At 40.2% G+C, this 23,972-nt stretch overlaps 1 protein-coding gene across 1 annotated transcript in view; it reads left to right on the top strand.

Annotated features, from left to right (window-relative positions):
* The window catches only part of LOC126204155 (xanthine dehydrogenase-like), a 316,025-nt gene that overhangs the window by 273,039 nt on the left and 19,014 nt on the right, over nucleotides 1-23,972 (top strand). The window contains 1 exon segment of the mRNA XM_049938563.1: nucleotides 19,904-20,062. Within this exon segment, the coding sequence (XP_049794520.1) occupies nucleotides 19,904-20,062 (159 nt within the window).

Genomic DNA, 23,972 nt, shown 5'->3' with positions numbered 1-23,972 from the left:
TTTTATGGTACATCTAGGGAAGATATTTTTGTCTTCATTGATAGTTTGCGTATGGCCATGAAATTACGGAATTGGAATGATGTTGTTAAGTGTAGCTCCTTTAAAATAGGTAGAGGAATGCTAGGTAATATGTGATGAGCAATGAGAAATTGCAGGAAGCTCAGCCCTCACAGACCTTCAGGAAGGGTTAGTGGATATTTATAGGAAGAAGAATACCTCATAACATTATTGTGAACAACTTGATGGTGTAGCACAAACAAGGAAAATCAGTAGGGGGTTTTGTGGACCGTATCAGGAAAATAAATGTTAATATGTATGAATAAACAAGTTATGATCATCGCACTAAAGCCATTTTTCAGAAGGCAGAACAGTGGGTACTTGGCAAGTTTTTGCAGGCCTGCCATCTGAAATGTCATGGAAAGTACACATGGAAATTCTGGGAATCGAGCTTGAAGCTGTGGCAACTGCAATAACTTTGACTGAAATTGACTAATTAATTAGACCAAGGGACAAGCAGGTAATGTTTAATGTGAAGATTACATGTTGTAAGTGTGGTGCTCCTGGCCACACACATTCAACATTTCTGTGTAAATCTACAATATCAGGGGTGCAAGCAAGAGGGGCAATGTGTTGAAAAATGTCCTTAGGCTCATAGATGGTGGAATCAGTCTAACACTCACACCCCTGTGTTAAACATTGCAGGGAGAGGTGTGAACACTCAGCAGGACTCCTGGTAGGTTTCACTATGTGGCACTCTGGTCAAAATTAGTGGCAGACATTTGTCTGTTCTGTTGTATAAAGCAAATGTTATGTTAGTTGTTGTTAGATACAAGCTCACAGGTATCCATGGCTATCCAGAATAAATTGAGTACAGTGAATTGGAGCCCACCATACTGTGGGTTAAGTAGTGTGGGTGGTAAAAATGGGAATTCTCTCAGTTCTACATTGTTGGGTTTCTGAGTGGGAATGGGAGACTTCTGAATTTGTGTGGATGTTCTGCCATCCATGGGACATCATTCTTGATCTAGACTTCCTGATTAAACATCATGCCAAAGTTGATCTACAGCAGTGCACAGTAGAACTAGGTTGGATATTATTCCATCTTGGTTTCATGGTAGAAAGAGCTAAACAGTTGGAAGAAACACCTGAGATATTGGAATGCTGGTTGAACTGAGTACACCACTCTTAGACTTTCAGGATATGGTACCAGAAGGTACAGGAAGACTGGTGTGGATGAAAGTAGAAGTGCAAGAGTTAGATGGCAGCCAAGAAGTGCCTATCACTATACATAATTTAGGTTCAGAGTCAGTGGGCTATCAAAAGGAACATTGGCAGCTAACTTAGAAGCTTTAGAGGACAAATTCAGAAAGGATTTCAATGCAGAATACCAGAAGCCAGGACAGTTTGCCAATTTAAGTGCACTGAGAGGAAAAGTGTTGCACCTGAAAGGATGTTATAGTTTTGAAAGAATATGCATGGTTGGTTAATTTGCCTGGTCCACTGCCAGTTTCACCTCTCCTACAACTCAGAATTCCCACTTGTTGTAATTCACCTTTATATATGAAACCATACAAGTCCCCCGCTATTTGCAACCAGTACTGGAAGAGTTTGTAGACCAGCAGCTACAGTATGGAATCATAGAGGAAAGTATTAGCCCATGGACAGCCATAGTAGTAATTGTACACAAGAAGTTCTTCAATGGGAAAAATGCTAAAAGGTTCTGCTGCAATTACACGTTTCTAAGTCATCGAATACTCATCAGTGCATACTCCATGTCTAATATCACAGAGGTGTTAGACAATCTGGAACAAGTAGCACTAGAAGATCAGCCTAAAACAGCATTTTTGGGCCATTGAGATACTTCCATTATCATTAGAAGCCTTTTGGTGTGAAAAACATACCTGCAACTTCAACTGAGTGCTACGGGGGCTGAAATCAAAGCAATGCCTAGTTTATCTAAATGAATAATAGTGCACTCCAAGGGCATACTCGAGCATAAGATGCCTCTGCAGGGAAGTATTTGAAGGTTGCTTTTAGGATGGCTGACCTTCAGTGTAGAAAAGAGTCCCTTTGTATCACAGGAGGCCTGCTATTTAGATAACATTATTGGCCAGGACTGGGTATTTACTGACCAGTGACTTGTTCAAGCCATAAGAGACTTCCCAACACCTAGCTTGGTAAAAGAAGTACAATCATATAATGGGATCATGGATTTCTATAGAAAATACATTCTGAAATTTGCAGGGTTAGCAAAACCCCTATGCATGTGCTAAAAAGAGGTGTAAAATTTAACTAGACTCTCGACTGTGAAAAGCCTTCAACAGTTAAAGCAATTATTCACCATCGATCCTATTCTCATTTTATAAAATGGTCAAAAACAGTTTTCCAAACTATCAAAAACAGACTATCTTGGTTTGTGATTCGAGCAACCTTGCCATCGGCTGTGTTCTGAGCCAAGGCCTGTACTTCTAGCCTACTGACTGAAGCAGAGAAAACTATTCAACTGCAGAATAGGAAATGCTGGCACTAATTTGTGGTATCACTTATTTTCATTGCTATTTCTATGGAAAGTGCTTTAATGCCATACCAGATCACACCACACTAAAGTGGTTCCTTGGGTTAAAGAATCAAACCAATAGGGTAACACACTGGCCCTTGAGGCTTGGAGAATTTGAGGTAGTGCATCACTCAGTATAGAATGCATTGGTATAAGCACAGAAGAGTGGCACAGAGCTCAGGCCACCAATCTTGATTGTGAGCAGAATGCAAAACATGTACAATTCAGCTCTAATGCTTTACAAGCAAACATGATGCAGCTGCTGCATTGTTGTGTCAGCCTCTTTCTGGGACAAAGTATTGAAGCAAGCCCATGATTCCATCTCAACTGGGCTTAGTGGACAATGAGACACAGAATGTCATGTTTGGGAAAATTACTGCTAGCCACAGAGGAAGCAATACTTTGAGCACTATGTGAGGATCTGCATCACTTGTGCTCAAAGAGCCAAGCTAATTCACCAGTAAATCCCATTGCCTGAAACATAGAAAGCTTTTCAAATGATCATCTTCATGTCCATGGCCCTTTTGCACAAATAGCAGCAGGAAACCAATATGTATTAACTATAATTGATTGTTTCCCACATTACAACAATATTATGAATAGGATGATCCATTGAGTTACAGGTAGGCACAATGAAAAGACTTTTACAGATGCAGCTATTGGCCGAAGCCTTCCACAGCAAAGAAAGCATATACACTCCTGGAAATTGAAATAAGAACACTGTGAATTCATTGTCCCAGGAAGGGGAAACTTTATTGACACATTCCTGGGGTCAGATACATCACATGATCACACTGACAGAACCACAGGCACATAGACACAGGCAACAGAGCATGCACAATGTCGGCACTAGTACAGTGTATATCTACCTTTCGCAGCAATGCAGGCTGCTATTCTCCCATGGAGACGATCGTAGAGATGCTGGATGTAGTCCTGTGGAACGGCTTGCCATGCCATTTCCACCTGGCGCCTCAGTTGGACCAGCGTTCGTGCTGGACGTGCAGACCACGTGAGACGACGCTTTATCCAGTCCCAAACATGCTCAATGGGGGACAGATCCGGAGATCTTGCTGGCCAGGGTAGTTGACTTACACCTTCTAGAGCACGTTGGGTGGCACGGGATACATGCGGACATGCATTGTCCTGTTGGAACAGCAAGTTCCCTTGCCGGTCTAGGAATGGTAGAACGATGGGTTCGATGACGGTTTGGATGTACCGTGCACTATTCAGTGTCCCCTCGACGATCACCAGTGGTGTACGGCCAGTGTAGGAGATCGCTCCCCACACCATGATGCCGGGTGTTGGCCCTGTGTGCCTCGGTCGTATGCAGTCCTGATTGTGGCGCTCACCTGCACGGCGCCAAACACGCATACGACCATCATTGGCACCAAGGCAGAAGCGACTCTCATCGCTGAAGACGACACGTCTCCATTCGTCCCTCCATTCACGCCTGTCGCGACACCACTGGAGGCGGGCTGCACGATGTTGGGGCGTGAGCGGAAGACGGCCTAACGGTGTGCGGGACCATAGCCCAGCTTCATGGAGACGGTTGCGAATGGTCCTCGCCGATACCCCAGGAGCAACAGTGTCCCTAATTTGCTGGGAAGTGGCGGTGCGGTCCCCTACGGCACTGCGTAGGATCCTACGGTCTTGGCGTGCATCCGTGCGTCGCTGCGGTCCGGTCCCAGGTCGACGGGCACGTGCACCTTCCGCCGACCACTGGCGACAACATCGATGTACTGTGGAGACCTCACGCCCCACGTGTTGAGCAATTCGGCGGTACGTCCACCCGGCCTCCCGCCTGCCCACTATACGCCCTCGCTCAAAGTCCGTCAACTGCACATACGGTTCACGTCCACGCTGTCGCGGCATGCTACCAGTGTTAAAGACTGCGATGGAGCTCCGTATGCCACGGCAAACTGGCTGACACTGACGGCGGCGGTGCACAAATGCTGCGCAGCTAGCGCCATTCGACGGCCAACACCGCGGTTCCTGGTGTGTCCGCTGTGCCGTGCATGTGATCATTGCTTGTACAGCCCTCTCGCAGTGTCCGGAGCAAGTATGGTGGGTCTGACACACCGGTGTCAATGTGTTCTTTTTTCCATTTCCAGAAGTGTACATATTCACACAAGTAAGCACAACTCACACCCTGACCAGAGCTGCCGGTGGTACCTGAGGTGTTCTTGCTTGTTTGAATGCATGTATGTTTACTTTGCTGAGGAAGGCTTTGGGTGATAGCTGCTTGTGCAACCTTCTATTTGTTATGCCTGCCAGCATCTCAGTGGATCATCTTTACAGTGAGTACCAATCTATCTTTTTTTTTTTTTTCCCCATCAGTCTTCTAACTGGGGTTTCATGCGGTCTGCCACAAATTTCTCTCCTGTGCTAACCTCTTCATCTCAGAGTAGCACTTGCATCCTATGTCCTTATCAGTATTTTCCACATGTTTCTTTCCTCTCCATTTCTGTGCAGAACCTCCTCATTCCTTACCTTATCTGTCCACCTAATTTTCAATGTTCATCTGTAGAACCGCATCTAAAATGCTTTGATTCTCTTCTGTTCCAGTTTTCCCACAGTCCATGTTTCACTACCATACAATGCTGTACTCCAAATGTACATTCTCAGAAATTTATTCCTCAAATTAAGGCCAATATTTGATATTAGTAGACTTCTCTTGGCCAGGAATGCCCTTTTCGCCATTGATGGTCTGCTTTTGCTGTATTCCTTGCTCCATCTGTCACTCATTGTTTTACTGCTTAGGTAGCAGAATTCCTTAACTTTATCTACTTCATGACCATCGAGCCTGATGTTAAGTTTCTCGCTATTCTCATTTGTACTACTCCTCATTACCTTTGCTTTTCTTTGATTTACTCCCAATCTATACTCTGTACTCATTAGATGGTTCAATCCATTCAGCAGATCATGTAATTATTCTTCACTTTCATTCAAGATAGCAATGTCACCAGTGAATCATATCATTGATATCCTTTCACCTTGAATTTTAGTTCCACTCCTGAACTTTTCTTTTATTTCCATCATTGCTTCCTCGATGTACAGATTGAACAGCAGGGGTGAAAGGCTACATCCTTGTTGTATGCCCTTTTTAGTATGAGCACTATGTTCTTGGTCATCCACTCTTATTGTTCCCTCTTGGCTGTTGAACATATTGTATATTTCCTGTCTCTCCCTATATCTTACCCCTACTTTTTTCAGAATTTCGAACATCTTGCACCATTTTACATTGTTGAACACTTTTTCCAGGTTGACAAATCCTATGAACGTTTCTCGAAGTTTCTTTAGTCTTGCTTCCATTATTAACTGCAACGTCAGAATTGCCTATCTTGTGCCTTTACCTTTCCTTAAGCCAAACTGATCATCATCTAGTGGATCCTCAATTATCTTTTCCATTCTTCTGTATATTACTGTTGTAAGCAACATGGATGCATGAGCTGTTAAGCAGATTGTGTGGTAATTCTCACACTTATCAGCTCTTGCCATCTTCGGAACTGTGTGGATGATGCTTTTACAAAAATCAGATGGTATGTCACCAGACTTGTACATTCTACACACCAATGTGAATAGGCATTTTGTTTCCACTTTCCCCAATGATTTTAGAAATTATGATGGAATGTTATCTATCCCTTCTGACTTATTTGATCTTAAGTCGTACAAAGCTCTTTTAAATTCTAATTCTAATACTGGATTCCTATCTCTTCTAAATTGACTCCTGTTTCTTCTTCTATCACATCAGACAAATCTTCCCCCTCATAGAGGCTTTCAATGAATTCTTTCCACCTGTCTACTCTCTCCTCTGCGTTTAACAGTGGAATTCCCATTGCACTCTTAATGTTATCACCCTTGCTTTTAATGGCACTGAAGGTTGTTTTAACTTTCCTGTATGCTGAGTCTATCCTTCTGACAATAATTTCTTTTTCAATGTGTTCACATTTTTCATGCAGCAATATTGTCTTAGCTTCCCTGCACTTCCTATTTATTTCATTCTTCAGTGACCTGTATTTCTATGTTTCTGAGTTTCGCAGAACATTTTTGCACTTCCTCCTTTCATTGATCAATTGAAGTATTTCTTATGTTACTCATGGTTGCTTTGCAGTTACCTTCTTTGTGCCTACGTTTTCCTTCCCACCTTCTGTGATGACCCTTTTTAGAGATGTCCAATCCTCTTCAACTGTACTGCCAACTGAGCTATTCCTTATTGCTGCATCTATAGCCTTAGAAAACTTCAACTGTATCTCATCATTCCTTAGTACTTCCATATCCCACTTCTTCGCATATTGATTCTTCCTGACTAATGTCTGAAACATCAGCCTACTCTTCATCACTACTATATTGTGATCTGAGTCTAAGTTGCTCCAGGGTACACCCTACAATCCAGTATCTGATTTCAGAATCTCTGTCTGAGCATGATGTAATCTAACTGAAATCTTCTTGTATCACCTGGCCTTTTCCAAGTATACTTCCTCCTCTTATGATTATTTATTAGAATATTCGCTATTACTAGCTGAAACTTGTTACAGAACTCAATTACTCTTTCTCCTCACTCATTCATTGTCCCAAGCCCACATTCTCCTGTAACTTTTTCTTCTACTCCTTTCCCTACAACTGCATTTAGTCCCCCATTGCTATTAGATTTTCATCTGCCTTTACATACTGCATTACCCTTTCAATATCCTCATACACTTTCTCTATCTCTTCCCCTTCAGCTTGCAATGTTGGCACGTATACTTGAACTATCACAGTCAGTGTTGGTTTGCTGTCGATTCTGATAAGAACAACCCTGTCACTGAACTGTTCACAGTAACACACTCTCTGCCCTGCCTTCCTATTCATACCAAATCCTACTCCTGTTATACCATTTTCTGCTGCTGTTGATATTACCCTATACTCATCTGACCAGAAACCGTTGTCTTCTTTACACTTCACTTCACTGACCCCTACTATATCTAGACTGAGCCTTTGCATTTCCCTTTTCAGATTTTCTAGTTTCCTGACCATGTTCATGCCTCTGACATTCTACAGCCCAACTTGTAGAATGTTATCCTTTCGTTGATTATTCAATCTTTTTCTCATGGTAACCTCACCCTTGGCAGTCCCCTCCTGGTGATCTGAATGGAGGACAATTCTGCAATCTTTTGCCAATGGAGAGATCATCATGACACTTACATTGTTGTCATTCCAACCTGTAGTTTCCATTGTTCATTTCTCACATTATTTAGCCATAATTGCTATACAAAACCAACAAGCAGACATAATCGCTAATGCTTTCTTTAACTGTTAGCTAGTAAAATTCAGTACACAGAAGCAATAATAACAGGCCACGGCATGAATTTCATGTCTGAATTTTTTATGCAGCTATGTCAACTATTGAATGTGAAGAAGTTAAAAATCCAGTGCCCTTCACCTAATAATGAATGGTAGAACAGAGAGAGTTCATAGGACACTGAAAATGCTAACACCCGAAATATGAGATGTTAGACATTCAGATCTGTACCAAACCTTGTATGTTGATAGAGTATCAACCAAAACTCTGATTTAGTTCATACTATGTGCTGTCATCCAGCAGTATGGGAGTAAAGGTTAATTAAAAGTAACAACTGATTTATGGAGCATAGGAAAAGAATAGCTGTGAGTCACTAATACATGCAGCTTCTGTGGGGAAGTTGGTAAAGCAGTAAATCCTCATACCAAGCATTCGGCATTCAAACCTCAATAACAACAAATATTTTTACTGTGTTATATATGAAAGTGTTATATGGGACAACATGTTTATGACATTAGTTATTGGGTATTACACTTATTTCTGTGTTCATAAGAAACATTTTCACACTGGTATTACATTAGAGAACTATTAATAGAAAATTAGTGTGTCTTATTCAGATCAATTGTTCTGTTTATATGCAGTTGGTATAGAAACAGATAAGCACACAGAAAGTAAGTTGCTAATAAGTGAGAATGAGTGAGTATATGTGTGATGCACAATGTCATTTCTCTCAAGGGTTAAGTTAGTTTATAATGGATATTTCATAGGGCAAATTTGTCTGTAAATATAATGAATTTGGAGGTGATTTCAAACATAAAAGGGACAAGTAAACTGGCAAGGAATTTACCCTTCCCACTGGGTCTGGTCCAGTACCAATTTACTCTGAGCAGAGAAGAACTATACCAGTTTTGGTTGACAAATGAAAAACCAGTGGAAACACGAGAGCCAGAAGATTCCTGGTTGTGGAGCACCTGAGGCTTGGGGGCAAATCCAAAATGGTAGAAGCTATGACCTTCGAGTGGTGGAGCACTTTTAACCCAGCAGCAAGACGTAGTGATATAAGAGCACCAGTAAACATAATGATCAGATCTTGATGTATGGATCGTATGAAAAGAAATTCAGCAGCTCAAGAGTACTTTCAAGAAATTACAATCCATGATATAAGGCAGGGTGAGACTAAATGGCACTCAAAGAGAATATCAGCTATTATGATCAGCTTTCATATGTTTGCAGGAGTGCCAAACCATTGGAATTGTTCCCATGAGTTTGGCAAGACAGCAAAATGCTAAAGACAGCACTGCTCAAGTGCAAGATGTTGAGAAGACAAAAATGGGGTTACAACAGGCACAGGCAGACAGTAAAGTAAACTGGGAGGCTCTTGAAATACACATCATGCAGCTGTCCAGTGTTGAACAATATTTGGTGAACAGCATTAGGCACTTATGCTTCATGGCCACCACGCCCATGACACACATCTGAGAGCCAACAGATGAGTAAACCACAATGCATGGGTTTTCAAGGATTGACCATTGTGAGGCTTTCAAGTGCACCTTGCCAAAAGAATTACTGACACCTGCATCAAAGCTGTAAACCTGCGGGAAAACACTCCTCCATGTAATCTGTGACCATCTGACCCAAATATTTTTTCCACTGGGACAGTTTCAGAAAGGACTACACAGAATTTAAGCTGAGCTACTGATTCCATTAGAATTATTAGCAGCAGTGGAAGAGGAATCCTTATCATCCTACTATCATATGGCCTACATAACCAGCATGCAAGTAGGAATGAGGTTGAAGGTATACAGATATATAGATACTATTGACATGAAAAGACGTTTGATTCATGGACTTTGTCAGCCATGCCTGCCCAGTAGCCTAGAAAACCCTATAGAAATTTGTGCATTTATGGGTATCAAAATACTATTGATATCACCCTATAAAGAGTCCCATGCTATACCCACCTCCACAGAACTACTCAGTGAAGATGTGGGCAAGTCACTGTTTGCCCTACAAAGCAAATGTATACCATTACTGAGTTGTATGAATATACTTGGTTTCATTCAGAGATCATTACAACTGAAACTAAATTTTTTCCAGAAGATAACATTATGCTGGCAACGGCCTTGCCGCAGTGGCTACACCGGTTCCCGTGAGATCACCGAAGTTAAGCGCTGTCGGGCGTGGCCGGCGCTTGGATGGGTCACCATCCCGCCGCCATGTGCTGTTGCCATTTTTCGGGGTGCACTCAGCCTCGTGATGCCAATTGAGGAGCTACTCGACCGATTAGTAGCGGCTTTGGTCAAAGAATACCGTCCTAACGGTCGGGAGTGCGGTGTGCTGACCCCACGCCCCTCCTTATCCGCATCCTCCTCGGAAGATGACACGGCGGCCGGACGGTCCCGGAAGGGCCACTTGTGGCCTACAGACGGAGCTTTTTTTTTTTTTTTAACATTATGCTGGCTGTACCCAGTACCAAAACTGACAGTAGTCATTGCCACCTGCCATGATCAAGGATATTTTGGCAGTGCCTAGTGCACAGAGTTACATGGTCAGGGTCAGATACTACTAACGAATGGTAGTGAGATCCCACTTTCTGGTTAACTGCCACCACTACTGGAGCCACAACCATAAGCGCCGCCTACTCATTAGTTTACCTGCTCGATTGGCTTTTTTAAATCCTTCCCAAGGAAAGCTGGAAAAGCTACACCCAACTCGTCTGGCTACTCTGGACCAGATGATAGCAGCACAAAATGTTTATGTGACGATGTAATGTCTACTTGGTCATATAAGAAAACGGACCACATGAGACAACTGACTCATAAGAGTACAGACTACCACCTCAGCCATTTTTGTAATTGTGGTCATAATAAGTACTGTGTACTGCCTGCCAAAATCCTGCCCTTACCATTCTTCAACCTGTGGATCCACAGTACTCATGCAGGCACCAGTGAAGAAATGTCTTACCCATAGTGACCCACAATAATAGTGTCTGCCACTATAGTCTATGGGGAACACCTGCATCAGCACATCTGCACCTACACGTTGGGATCTGAGGATCACCTCCTGCCATTTGCAGTCTGTTTTAGCGTCCTGAACCATATCTGTCAATAAAGTGTTCTATCGACTGATTAACTGCCTTCTTCAACTGCTTCCTCAGCATCCTCTGACAGAGAACCACTCACCCATTCTTACCCTGCAGAATGCTGTTACATCTACTTCTGCATCATTACTCTGCTATTCGCAATAAACTGCCTGGCAGAGGGTGCAATGAACCATCTTCAAGCTGTCTCTCTAAGAGGGCGACAGAAACTCGGTGCTTAAGCATAGTAGGAGAGAGATACTGTATCTAGTGTAAAATAAAAACGGAAAAGAAGGGAACACCCAAGTCTTATTTGAGCCATGAAGAAACATTGATAGATGTGTAAGTGTTACAGCCAGATCAACAAAATAGAAATCCAGACAACTGGATAAACCATAAACCTAAGAAGGGAGGAAATGTAATGCCTCAGAAAATGGTGGCTGGGACAGCAATGAAAGGAGGCTGCACTCCATCTGCAAATGCCCTGCCAGCTCAGCAGTGTCAGCAGACACTCCTGCTGTTGGCACTTCACATGTCGACAGGAGGCATGTCACGTGGGCTTGTGCCACATGATCAACCAATGTGCCAATTGTGCCATGCCGGCCATCAACTCTGGTCTGGATATTTTGATGTGGCCTGATTACAGAGGCCTTCCACAACTGTCAACACATGAAACTGAGCCAGTCTGTCACTATAGTCTATGGGGAACACCTGCATCAGCACATCTGCACCTACAAGTTGGGATCTGAGGATCACCTCCTGCCATTTGCAGTCTGTTTTAGTGTCCTGAACCATATCTGTCAATAAAGTGTTCTATCAACTGATTAACTGCCTTCTTCAACTGCTTCCTCAGCATCCTCTGACAGAGAACCACTCACCCACTCTTACCCTGCAGAATGCTGTTACATCTACTTCTGCATCATTACTCTGCTATTCGCAATAAACTGCCTGGCAGAGGGTGCAATGAACCATCTTCAAGCTGTCTCTCTACCGTTCCACTCTTGAATAGCACAAGGGAAAAATGGGCACTTAAATTCTTCTGTGTGAGCCCTGATTTCTCTTATTTTATTGTGATGATAATTTCTCCCTATTTAGATGGGTGCCAACAGAAGGTTTTCCCAATCGGAGGAGAAAACTGTTGATTGAAATTTCATGAGAAGATCCCGTGACAACGAAACACGCCTTTATTTTAATGATTGTCACTCCAATTCACATATCATGTCTGTGGCACTATCTCCCCTATTTTTCAATAGTACAAAATGAGCTGCCCTTCTTTGTACTTTTTCAATGTCATCTGTCAGCCTCACCTGATGCAGATCCCACATTGTACAGCAATACACTAGAATAGGATGGACAAGCATGTTGTGAGCAGTCTCTTTAGTAGACCTGCTGCACCTTCTAAGTGTTCTGCAAATGAATTGCAGTCTTTGGTTTGCTCTCCCACAACATTATCTATGTGATTGTCCCAATTTAGCTTATTTGTAATTGTATTCCCCAGGTATTTAATTGAATTTACAGCCTTCATATTTGTGTTACTTAATGTGTAATCGAAATTTAGTGGATTTATTTTAGTATTCATATGATTAACTTCATACTTTTCTTTATTCAGGAACAATTTCCACGTTTCTCACCATACAGATATCTAAATCATTTTGAATTTGTTTAGGTCATATGATGACTTTACGAGACAGTAAATGACAGCATCATCTTCAAATAATCTAAGATGGCTACTCAGATTGTCTGCTATGTTGTTAATATAGATCAGGAACAATAGAGTGCCTGTAACACTTCCTTGGGGAACGCCGGATATTACTTCTGTTTAACTCGATGACTTTCAAACTATTACTAAGAATTGTGGCCTTTCTTACAGGAAATCATGAATCCAGTCGCACAACTGAGGCGATATTCCATAGGCACGCAGTTTGGTTAGAAGACACTTGTGAGGAATGGTGTCAAAAGGCTACTGGAAATCTAAAAATATGGAATCAATTTGACAACCCCTGTCAGTAGCACTCGTTACTTCTTGAGTATAAAGAGCTAGTTGTGTTTTGCAAGAACATATTTTCTTAATCCATGCTGACTATGTGTCAATAAATCATTTTCTTTGAGGTACCTCATAATGTTCGAATACAGTATATGTCGCAAAACCCTACTTCAAATTGACATTAGTGATATGGGCCTGTAATTCAGCAGATTACTCCTACTTCCCTTTTTGGGTATTGGTGTGGCTTGAGCAATTTTCCAATCTTTTGGTACAGATCTTTCTGTGAGCTACTGGTTGTATATAATTGCTAAATATGGAGCTATTGCATCAGCATGCTCTGAGAGGAACCTGACTGCTATACAATCTGGACCAGAGGCCTTGGCTTTATTAAGTGATTTAAGCTGCCTTGCTACACTGAGAATATCTGCTTCTATGTTTCTCATCTCAGCAGTTAATCTTGATTGGAATACAGGAATTTGGTCTTCTTTGATGAAGGAGTTTCGGAAAACCATGTTTAATAAGTGTGATTTAGTGGCACTGGCATCAGTGATTTCACCGTTGTTGTCTTGCAGTGAAGGTATTGATTGTGTTTTGCCGCTGGTGTGATTTATGTATAACCAGAATCTCTTTGGGTTTTCTGCCAGATTTTGAGACAGAATTTCATTGTGGAAATTATTAAAAGTATCTCACATTGAAGAATGTGCTATATTTTGAACTTCTACAAAACTTTGCCAGTCTTGGGGATTTTGCATTCTTATAAATTTGGCATGTTTTTTTGTTGCTTCTATAACACTGATCTTGCCCATTTTGTGTACCATGGGGTATCAGCACCATCACTTATTAATTTATGTGGTATATATCTCTCAATTGCTCTTGATACTATTTCTTTGAAATTGTCCAACCATTTTTCTACACTTACATGATCGGGTCAGAAGGAGTGAAGACTATCTCTTAAAACAGCATTAAGAGCATTTTTATCAGCTTTTTGAAATAGATATACTTTGAGTTTCTTTTTGATGGTTATAGGTGTTACGGTATTCAGCCTAGCAGCAACTGCTTTGTGGTCACTAATCCCAGTTTTCCACATGATACCATTTGTCCAGGATTATTTGTTGCTAAGAGGTCAAGTATGCTTTCACAGCCATTTACGCTTTGAGTGGGCCCAGGAACTAATTGTTCAAAATAATTTTCTGAGAAAGCATTCAGCACAATTTTGGATGACGTTTTATGCCTACTGCCAGCTTTAAACGCATAATTTTTCCAGAATTTCGAGGGTAGATTGAAGTTACCACCAACTATAATTGTATGAGTGGGGTACCTATTTGAACTGTTCAGCAACTATATCTTCTGAGTTGGGGGGTTGGTAAAACAATCCAATTAATAGTTTAGTCTGATTCTCAAGTGTAACCCATACTATTTTGCAGGAACTATTGACTTCAATTTCACTACAAGGCAAATTACTTCTGACAGCAATAAATACTCCACCACCAATTGTATTTATTCAATCCTTTTTGAACAATATTAGAGTATTTAAAAAAAAATAATTCTGAACTTATTTCCGCCTTTAGCCAGCTTTCTGTACCTATAACTATTTGAGCTTCAGTGCTTTCTATTAGGGCTTGGAGCTCTAGTTCTTTTCCAACACAGCTACGACAATTTACAACTACAATACTGATCATTTCTACGACTACCTTACTGTGTTTTTCCTGCCCCCTTCTAGACAGACTCCATTTTTGTGATTCCCTTAGACCCTATAACCTAAAACATCACACAGTCCTTTCCACACAGCCCCTGCTACCCATGTAGCTACCTCTCATGTGTAGTGAACTCCTGACCTATTAAGTGGAACCCGGGAACCCACCATCCGATGGCACAAGTCAAGGGATCTGCAGCCTACATGGTCACAGAACCACCTGAGCCCCTGATTCAGACTCTCCACTCAGCTCTGCACCAAAGGGACACTGTTGATTCTGTCAACGATGCCGCAGATGGTGAGCTCTGCCTTAATCTCATAAGCATTTCTGCTAGCCACCCAAAACCAGAGAGAATCTCCTCTGATCCAAGTGACACACATCATTGGTACTGACATGAATCACCAACTGGAGTTGGCTGTACCCTGTACTCTTCATGGCATGCGGAAGCACCCATTCCACATCCAGAATGACTCCCCCCAATGTGCACACAGAGTGCACACTGGATTCCTTCCCCTCCTTGGCAGCCATGTTCCTAAGGGGCCTCACTACGTGCCTAACGTTGGAGCTCCCAACTACCAGCAAACCCACCCTCTGTGAATGCCCAGACATTGCGGGCTGAGAAGCTTCCTCTCGAACAGTGTGGATGACTACATCTGGCTTAGAGACATCATAAGCCACAGATAACACTCAAAACTGGTTCATCAAGTGAACTGGGGAGACCCTACAATCAGCCTCTTGGAAAGTTTTTCACTGCCTGCCGGACTTTGGAATGACCTCCCACTTGACCACAGGTGAGGGGTCAATCTCAGTGCAGGCAGTACCTGGGGTTGCCACAGCAGTGAACTGATTGGGGGACACATGGGACATGCTCGAAGTCCCTGGCATCCCCGCATCCGACCCCCTACAGTGATGCCCCATGGCAGCCGTGTTAAGCTGTGTGACGGAAGCCAATGCAACCATGAGCTGTGAGCAAAGGATTGAAAACTCAGCTCCTGTCTGAAGCTCATAAAAATATGTAACAAATGAATGGTGTACTTGGCTTATTAGCAGCAGGAATTCAAAGTGCTCTCTCACTGATGGTCTAACCGACACTTAACTATACTAACCAAAACAAACAAAAACCTATATTACACGAGGGATGATAACAACAGTGGTACTGTATGCTACGCTGTTATTAAAATGAAAGGTTGTAGCTAGCAGGCACTTGAACATGCAGTGTGGCAGGAGAGCCAAAACAGGAAATCCACATGTTGACAAATGCATCTGCAGTGATTTTGGCAGTAATGTTCACTGTCTAACACTTCCAGCTTGTAATAACTCTTCTGTAACCAACTTAACCTCACAAAATCTGTTTACAACTAGCCTACACACCTTGTATCTGACTGACAGGCCCAGTGTGGCATTTATTCTATGAACTGTATTGTCTCTGTTAGCACCCTGTTTGAACTGAAAATGCAGATTAGGGGTGACAAGGCAAATACACTGGCAGATGCATGGGCACCAGAAGAGCAGTGCACTTCACATACCCATACAGATGCTGATGAAGCTTTTACAAGTTGTTCTGGTGGTGTGTGAGTGCCTGCTGCGATCTTTTGCTTGCTGCCACATGTCCTGCATCCGTTGACCTGTTTGTGAGGAGAAAAAGAGAACAATGATGCTGCTCTTGAGTAAGCTGTTACAAGTATATACATGTGGCAGCTAGCTCATATGCTGATGCATGAAAGTGGTTGCATATAGCATGGATCTCCTTGTGTAGGTGAAGCATTTCCTTCTGTATGTGAAAATGTTGCTAGGTAGTTCTTTTTAATCCCAGAGCTGATAATGGGCAGTCTTATTGTGAACAAATACAGCAAGGCAAGATTTCTGCCACTATTGATGTGGTTTTGTTAACACATTGCTGATGACATAAAATTGTAGCATGAGCAGAGTTGTCTGAGCGCTGTTCAACTGATTGGATCACATGCTCAGAGGGACCTGCGTAGCACAGATGTGGCATGATGGTCAAATCACTTTCCAGTTAGTTGGGTAACGAGGAACAGTTCAACACTGCACTGACTCATAGTACCTGCATGGTTATTCTGTTGAGAGTGCTGGGCACGTACCTGCAGGACACTTAACATGTCAATTAGGTATTCTCTGTCCAAGCAAGCCATATCCTGAGCACTGATGTAGAGCGAACACTGATATTGCACTGCATTTTCGGCTAACTGTTGTTCATGTCACAATGATGTTTGGTAACATCTGTGGCAATGTACACGTGTCGAGTTTTCAGTGGGGTCACCACTAGTATACTTTCCCCAGTGGGATATATGGATGACACTGTTAATTTATATGACACAATTTCAATGTAATAATACTTTATTAACTGCATACAATACAAGACATATCTGAATGGCAGCAATGTATAAACCTGACTAAAGTCCACATACATCACACTGTTCAGTCTGCAGTCCCTGGTCAGGTGTTAAATCACTAGGTGTCCCCACAAATTGACTATTCGTATTGACTCTATCAACTAATTTGTTAATTTTTTGATTTTATTAACATGATTCTTTAGGTATCAAAAAATAAATATATAAAATTATATTAATTTAAGTCTCCAGAAATATTTCTGCTGTTCCAGCAAAGATCTTATTTTCGCTTTCAGTGTCTAGTAAGTACTGCACAGATTATCTGAGTAATTTGCAGATTATTAACTTAATTTGAGAAAAAAAAAATTTCAGCACTTTAATGGGTCACCTTAGTTAATCTGCTCATTACCTAGATAATCTGCAGAATAACTGATTTCTGCACTTTTGTGGTAACGTAGCTACAAACAGAACTGACCTTATCGACTGTGCCAATATAGAGACAGCAATTAGTGAATATGATGTTATAGTGACAATGCCTACTAAAGTTTATAAATCAGTCAAGAAGTATAGATTGGTATTTTTGCTTGAAAGAGCAGATAAGCAGATGTTAGCATCACAGACAATGAATGGACTTCATTTAGTTCCAGTATGATGGATGTAAAAGAATTATGGGCAAAGTTCAAACAGACTGTAAATCGTGCTCTGGAGAAGTATGTGCCTAGTAAATGGACTGAGGACAGAAAAGACTGACTATAGATTAATAACAAAATCAGGGAAATTTTGAGGCAGCAAAGATTGTTACACTCAGTTCAAAAAAGAATGTGCAAATGAGAACAGGCAAAAGTTAGTAGACATTTGTGCACCTCTAGGAAGATCAGTGCAAAAGCATACAATAAGCACTACCATCATATCTTACAATATTATGAAAAGGAAAGTTGCAACTCACCATACAGTGGAGATGCTGAGTCACAGATAGGCAAAACAAAAAAAAACTGCCACAAATAAGCTTTCGGCCAACAACGCCTTTGTTGAAAACAGATGACAGGCAGACACACATACTCACACAAATGCAAATCACACACACATGACTGCAATCTCTGGCAGCTGAAGCCACAATGCGAGCAGCAGCAGCAGCAGCAGTGCATGATGAGAGTGGCAACTGGGTGGGGATAAGGAGGAGGCTGGGGATAGTAGGGTAGGGGTGGGTGACATTGGGACAGTGAACTGCTGCTGAGGAGTGCACACGGATGGCATGAAGAGAGGGGAGGTTAGGAGTTTAGATGGAGGGCAGGGAAGAGGTTTAGGTGGGGGGGGGGAGGGGTAGTGGAAAAGGAGAGCAGTAAAAAGACTGGGTGTGATGGTGGAATGAGGGCTGTGTAGTGCTGGAATGGCAATAGGATGTGGTTGGATGGGTGAGGATAATGACTAAGTCATTGCTTTCTTCTTGCAGGATTAATATATGTTAGCATCACAGACAATGAATGGACTTCATTTAGTTCCAGTATGATGGATGTAAAAGAATTATGGGCAAAGTTCAAACAGACTGTAAATCGTGCTCTGGAGAAGTATGTGCCTAGTAAATGGACTGAGGACAGAAAAGACCGACTACAGATTAATAACTAACTGTTGTTCATGTCACAATGATGTTTGGTAACATCTGTGGCAATGTACACGTGTCGAGTTTTCAGTGGGGTCACCACTAGTATACTTTCCCCAGTGGGAAACACAACATGTCTATGCCTTTGAAAAACTGACACAAAGCTCTTATTTTGTTTTTCTCTCCTTCAATATTCCCATCATTGTTTCCATTTTAACCAATGGTATTTTGCCTGCATCTTTCTGCAGTTCCTACTTGAGAGTTTTTTCCTATATTTCTTTCCTGTATTGCTTTGCTTTTCATTGTGTGTCATATGCCACCAAATAGCACAAACCAGCTCTAGCACCCACAATAGCCAAAGGAATGGGTGTACATTTGCAAGCAGGAATTACATGTTACAAACTAAACTCTATTGTATACAATCCGTATATGAAAATAACTGTTCAAATGAGAAACAATATATATATAAAGCATAGCTGATTGTTGTACATTTACAAATAGTCCTGCAAACAACTTTATGGGAGAAGCTGGTGCCAATATTGCCTCAAGAAACAACAGACCTGCTTAGCAAGCTTGGAAAAGTTCTTAAAAGCTAATAAATCTCAAAACCAAATGAGAAATAAAGAATGAAGAAGAGTACTTAAGTGACCAAGAGGAGAATAGGAAGTGAAAACAGATAAAAGTTGAAAAGAAAAAAGTAGTAAAATTTGTGTAGCAAATGAGACATAGAAACACAAATTACTGTAGGCTAACAGTGCATGATTAGCAAAAAATTAGTTTGTCTAGAAAGTACTGCTTCACCTGAAAGACCCTAAAATAACTGTAGGAGTATCAGTGTGCCAAAAAACTTGCAAAGCAAAGTAATAACAAAGACACCTTCTACTGTCTCAAAGAATATCATTAGTAATTGGGTACTGTGTGAAAATAATCTGTGTTGGCTGCCAGTATACAGTCACTGTAACTTTCCAGCAGGCACCCACATGCATTTACTGTATTACTGTAAGAAAGTGGCAGTGATTGCATATTAGGCTCATATACAACATGTCTATGCCTTTGAAAAACTGACACAAAGCTCTTATTTTGTTTTTCTCTCCTTCAATATTCCCATCATTGTTTCCATTTTAACCAATGGTATTTTGCCTGCATCTTTCTGCAGTTCCTACTTGAGAGTTTTTTCCTATATTTCTTTCCTGTATTGCTTTGCTTTTCATTGTGTGTCATATGTCACTCACAATTTATTTGTAATTAGATATTTAGTCTATATTTGTGATGTAATGTAACAGTTGTTCATGTTCAAAATGATATTGAAAAAATAATGCTTTAATTAATGCCATAGTTAATTGCATTTGTATTTCAATTGCAGAATAACCGCTGGAGAAAAAGAGGAATTTCAATTGTCCCTATGAAATACAGATTTGATTATTTAGGTAATTTTCATGCAATTGTATCAGTTTATGCTCGTGATGGAACAGTCTCAGTATCACATGGAGGGATTGAATGTGGACAAGGAATAAATACCAAGGTAACCAATCTTGCCTATTTGTATTCTGTGATGCTGGTTTAAACTTTTCACTAATCAAAAGTCAATAAATAATGCCATTTATCTATCAACTACTTTCAGAAAGACTACAAGAATTAACCGCTGGTCTCCAAAATGTACAATGTTAACAATACACACACAGCCACTAGTTGGATACTAACAAACTTCTGCAGATAATCTCCAAAAAATCAAAAACAGAATACCAGTCAAAGTCAATAAATCAGAAATCACACCAAAACAGAACACATTGTCTCCAGAGGAACAAACCTAATTTATTGGCCTCACTTATACGTCCCCATGTCTGTCTCATTCACTAAACATCACCATTCAGCAAGCTAAGCCTCTGACACTCAACATGCGGCCCCATCCTATGCTGCCTGTGTGCCCTCACTAGACCGAACATCCTCTTATGGCTGAGAATTGGTCAAGCAGAATTCCACCCCTGCATGTAAATGTACTTTGAATTCTTGTAAGATTTCTGTATTTGACAAGTAACATTGTAGATAAAGCCAGATTACTAACTCCTGACTTCCAAAATGTTAACCATTTTAAAATAAAACCTACATGCCAAATGACAATATTGTGCTTCAAACACCAATGAAGATTGCCAGCCAATTCTTGAACACACAAGCTACTCACAATTTTACAATGACATTTAAACATTCAGGCCTTTTGGCCTATTAACCTCAGGAACAGAATGCAGGCTGTCCCAATGGTCATTGCCTGTTCCACCTAATAGCAACCATCTGCAAAGTGCTGCTTCATAAAAGGAGTTCTTACTAGTTTATGTTCAATAAGTGCTTGAAAACACCTGAAGCTCACCAGTCCTGAAGGCAGCAAAAGAGGCAAATCATCAGACAGTTTAGTGGAAAGACTAACCCAATTATATCAAGGCTTGATGAAGCCACATCCACCAAATAGCACAAACCAGCTCTAGCACCCACAATAGCCAAAGGAATGGGTGTATTAATATAAAATTAACTTTATATTAAGTTAACTTAAATATTAATTAGTTAAATAATCTAATTATAGATAATTTATAAAATTATATTATTATAATTAATATAATTATATATATTAATATAAAATTTTATATTTAATAATATTAATTATATTTATTATATCCAATTATAATAATATTTAATATTAATTTACATGTTACAAACTAAACTCTATTGTATACAATCCGTATATGAAAATAACTGTTCAAATGAGAAACAATATATATATATGAAGCATAGCTGATTGTTGTACATTTACAAATAGTCCTGCAAACAACTTTATGGGAGAAGCTGGTGCCAATGATGCCTCAAGAAACAACAGACCTGCTTAGCAAGCTTGGAAAAGTTCTTAAAAGCTAATAAATCTCAAAACCAATAGTTGCAATACTACATCACAGGCATAACCTAATGTACCATTTGTGTGTCAACAAGGAAGCACAAAATAAACATCAAGACCAAACAGATATGTGCTTCATCTGGAAAATGTAGAGTAGTGGATATAGGTAAAATGGGCAAATGTCTAGTTACCAAACATGGGATGCCTCTAAATTTTGAAAGCAAGAAACTCTTATGTGAGAAAATAAGCAAAATTATTGCAGAGAAAGATGACATAAACCAAATTATCAATCACAAAAGTGATAAGGAAGCTTTTTTCAGTGTAAAATGTAGCAATTTAATCCTTACATACCAGAATTTCAGAATATAATGAATGAAACAGAGCACTTGGACATATACCAAAATGAATCAAAACCACATTTCTTCACAGCGAGTGAATTAAGTTGTGAGGAAGAGGAAGCATATGGATACAGGCTAAGAAATTATGAACTCATAAACTTATACTGTAGGAAGACACACAAAGGTGGAGAGGTAGGCATTTATAGTAGCAATGATATGTGTGTGTAAAAGTTAAACGGACTGATGACCTGAGTGAATAAATGGTACTTGAGGATGCAGTAATAAATTTAAAATTAGGGAACAACAGTCTGACTATAGCAGCTCTTTATAGACGACTGGGAAGCAGTATTAATGGATTTTTCAACTGTCTGGAGGACCTGCTGGAGAAGACATCAGTGTGTAAAGAATATTTGCTGGTTTTTGGAGACATCAACATAGACTCTTTAAATACAAGCAATAATTATTTGCATTACATTGACTAACTTCAGTGCTATAGCTATTATTACATAAACTCAGAACCGACAACGATTGCTGTAGAAACAGAGATATCCAGTGACCACAATCTGATGAACATAACGAAGGAGAACATAAACATAACTGCCGTAGAAAACGAAACATCTGACGACAGAGCCCCTACTATGGAAACTGATGTAGGGAATGTAGATATAAGTAAAAATGATATATTTATGTACAAAAGAATATTTAACTATAATAAAATTAAGAGGACATTAGGCAATGAAAAATGGTAACCATTTACAATGCATCAAATATGAATGACAAATGGGAAAATTTCTATATATTATTTAATAAAACTTTAGATGAAACATGTATTATAGTAAAACAAGTAAACAAAGTTATCAATCACAAAGCTGAGAAATTATCTCTAGAATTTATGTACTCTTTAGAGATACTAAATTACAATATATTTAACAAAATACAATCAGAAAAAAGTTCAGAGAGTCCTTGACTACCCTTTAAGGTCAGAAATATGCGTATCAAATAAGTAACTCAACCTGTGTTAGTAAAAAAGCCTGGAAAATAATGTATAAAGAATTTGGGAAACAGCACTCTCATGAACACACCAGCACAACATTAATAGAAAATGACAATATAACAAATGACTCAAAAGATTTGTGTAAGAAATTCATACAGATTTTTAATGCATTTGGCATAAATGACACATGACTGAGAATCCAATTTACATGTTACAAAAACTGGCCAATCTTTTTTCATCCATGGCATTACTGAGAGGGACCTCCTAGCAATCATTTCAAAACTTCAATCTAAAATGTCTTGTGGTTGGAATGACATTTCACTTAAGCTGCTAAAGGAATACAGAGGAGAATTAGTTAATAGGACATAATTAAGAAGTCAGTTAATACACAAAATCCTGCCCCAGCAATATTTTCACAATAATGGACAGCTATAGAGGTAGCTCAGTTCAGTATTCCTGTATGGGACTTCCAACGACTTGTTGAGTCTCTGCCACGTGCCACATTAAGTTTTGAGTTCTGTATTGCATCAGGCAGGAGGAGGTAGAACATGATATAAGGAGGCGTGTGTGTGTGTGTGTGCGTGAGAGAGAGAGAGAGAGAGAGAGAGAGAGAGAGAGAGAGAGAGAGAGACCACCCATACAAAGGAGAGAAGTTTTACTGATTTTAGTAGTAATTATTGGTGATATCCTAATGTACTGTGTGGCACATAAAGACAGTACATTAATGCAGCCTCGGAATTTTCAGAACAGAACACAATTTTTAGTCTTCAGTGGTAATTGCTTTCTCTTCTCATATCCATAATGCAAATACACTGTCACCCACGTAGAAACGTTCATGAGATAACATAAAAATAACTATTATACTCTCTTAAAAGCCAAGTGGATAACCAAAGAATAAAAAGTATACTCTCAGTAAACAAAGTCCTATATGATCATCAACTTTACAACCTTTCAAAAAATTAAGAGAAATCTTTTAAATACAGAGATTTTTTTTTAACCCTCAACAATTTTAGTAGGATTCATTCATGTGAGAGACATTTGAAAACATACAACTGTATGAAATGAGAGCCTTTTCAGTAGTTGATGCCATAACATCACAACAGCATTGCAAGTGCTCTAACCACTTGCCTGCGAAAGGCAAAGGTCCCGAGTTTGAGTCTTGGTCTGGCACACAGTTTTAATTTGCCAGGAAGTTTCATATCAGCACACACTCCGCTGTAGA

This window comes from Schistocerca nitens, chromosome 9 (genome assembly GCF_023898315.1).
Source record: "Schistocerca nitens isolate TAMUIC-IGC-003100 chromosome 9, iqSchNite1.1, whole genome shotgun sequence".
Classification (NCBI taxonomy): Eukaryota; Metazoa; Arthropoda; class Insecta; order Orthoptera; family Acrididae; genus Schistocerca; species Schistocerca nitens.
Note: the sequence above shows the minus strand (reverse complement) of the source record. Positions and strands in the feature narration are given on the sequence as shown.